Genomic DNA, 874 nt, shown 5'->3' on the forward strand with positions numbered 1-874 from the left:
TGGCCTCCTCCTCACGTTTCCTCCTTGCAGGTTCCCGTCTGCACCCTCTCAGACCTGAGGCTGAGCTTGCAGTGAGGGCTCCTCCTCGGCCCCCGGCCCGCCCCCAGAGCTGCCATCCCTGGTTTGTAGCTTGGCGGAGCTGGAGGGAGGGCGGAAGTGAGGAGGGTGCTCATCTCCTGCTCCTTGGACTCGAGCCGAGCTTTTGGCAGATTTTCTCCACCCGCCAAAGTTTCTCAACCAGCCTTGGCCTTGGGGGTGAGGCTCTGAGAGGAGAAGAAAGTTAGGGGTGGGAGCTCTTTCCCACCCGCTGGTCAGACTGAGCCTGGCTGGGGAGGAGGGAAGGAAAACTGAGCCCCGATGCCCTGGCCCCATCCCTGCACATCCGGGAGCTCCCGTGTCACGGCCTTGTGGCGCCAGGTCCCCTGTTTCTGTGGGGATGGGGAGGCCACTTTTGGATGCCTTTGGCCCATGGAGAGTCAGCCAGAGCCGGCTGAGGATTGCAGTGTGGCAGGAAAAGCCCTGACCAGGTGTCCGCAAGCCCCATTCAAGCTGACTGGCCTACTGTGTGACCTTGGGCAAGTCACTGCCCCTCTCTGGGCCACAGTTGCCTCTAAAATGGGGACGGATAGTCTCTGTGACTCCTTTGGCCTGGGACAGTGGTGACCTGCCTCTCCTGGCCCCAACCCTCCTAACCAGAGTCTTGGCAGAATCTGGCCTCCCTGGGTGGCCACCACCCAGCCCATGGCGGGGCGCAGGGCTCCTGGACGGGCTAGTTGGGTGCCGTCCTGCTGCCCCTCCTCCTCAGTTCTGAATCCCCCTCCTCCTCTGGGCCTCAGCCCCACCCCTCCTCCGTGAGGGAGCCTGAGACTCACCT

General features: G+C 63.2%; 1 protein-coding gene across 1 annotated transcript in view; it reads left to right on the forward strand.

Moving 5' to 3' along the window:
* Positions 1 to 145, forward strand: part of KCTD17 (potassium channel tetramerization domain containing 17) — a gene marked incomplete at its 5' end in the record, with an annotated part of 8,169 nt that extends 8,024 nt beyond the window's left edge. Inside the window, one exon of the mRNA XM_021711568.1 lies at positions 31 to 145. Within this exon, the coding sequence (XP_021567243.1) occupies positions 31 to 75 (45 nt within the window). The remainder of the gene's footprint in view (positions 1 to 30) is intronic.
* Between the last annotated feature and the right edge of the window lie 729 nt (positions 146 to 874).

Source organism: Carlito syrichta, unplaced genomic scaffold, assembly GCF_000164805.1.
Source record: "Carlito syrichta isolate Samal-C Ts95f unplaced genomic scaffold, Tarsius_syrichta-2.0.1 Scaffold84685, whole genome shotgun sequence".
Lineage (NCBI taxonomy): Eukaryota > Metazoa > Chordata > Mammalia > Primates > Tarsiidae > Carlito > Carlito syrichta.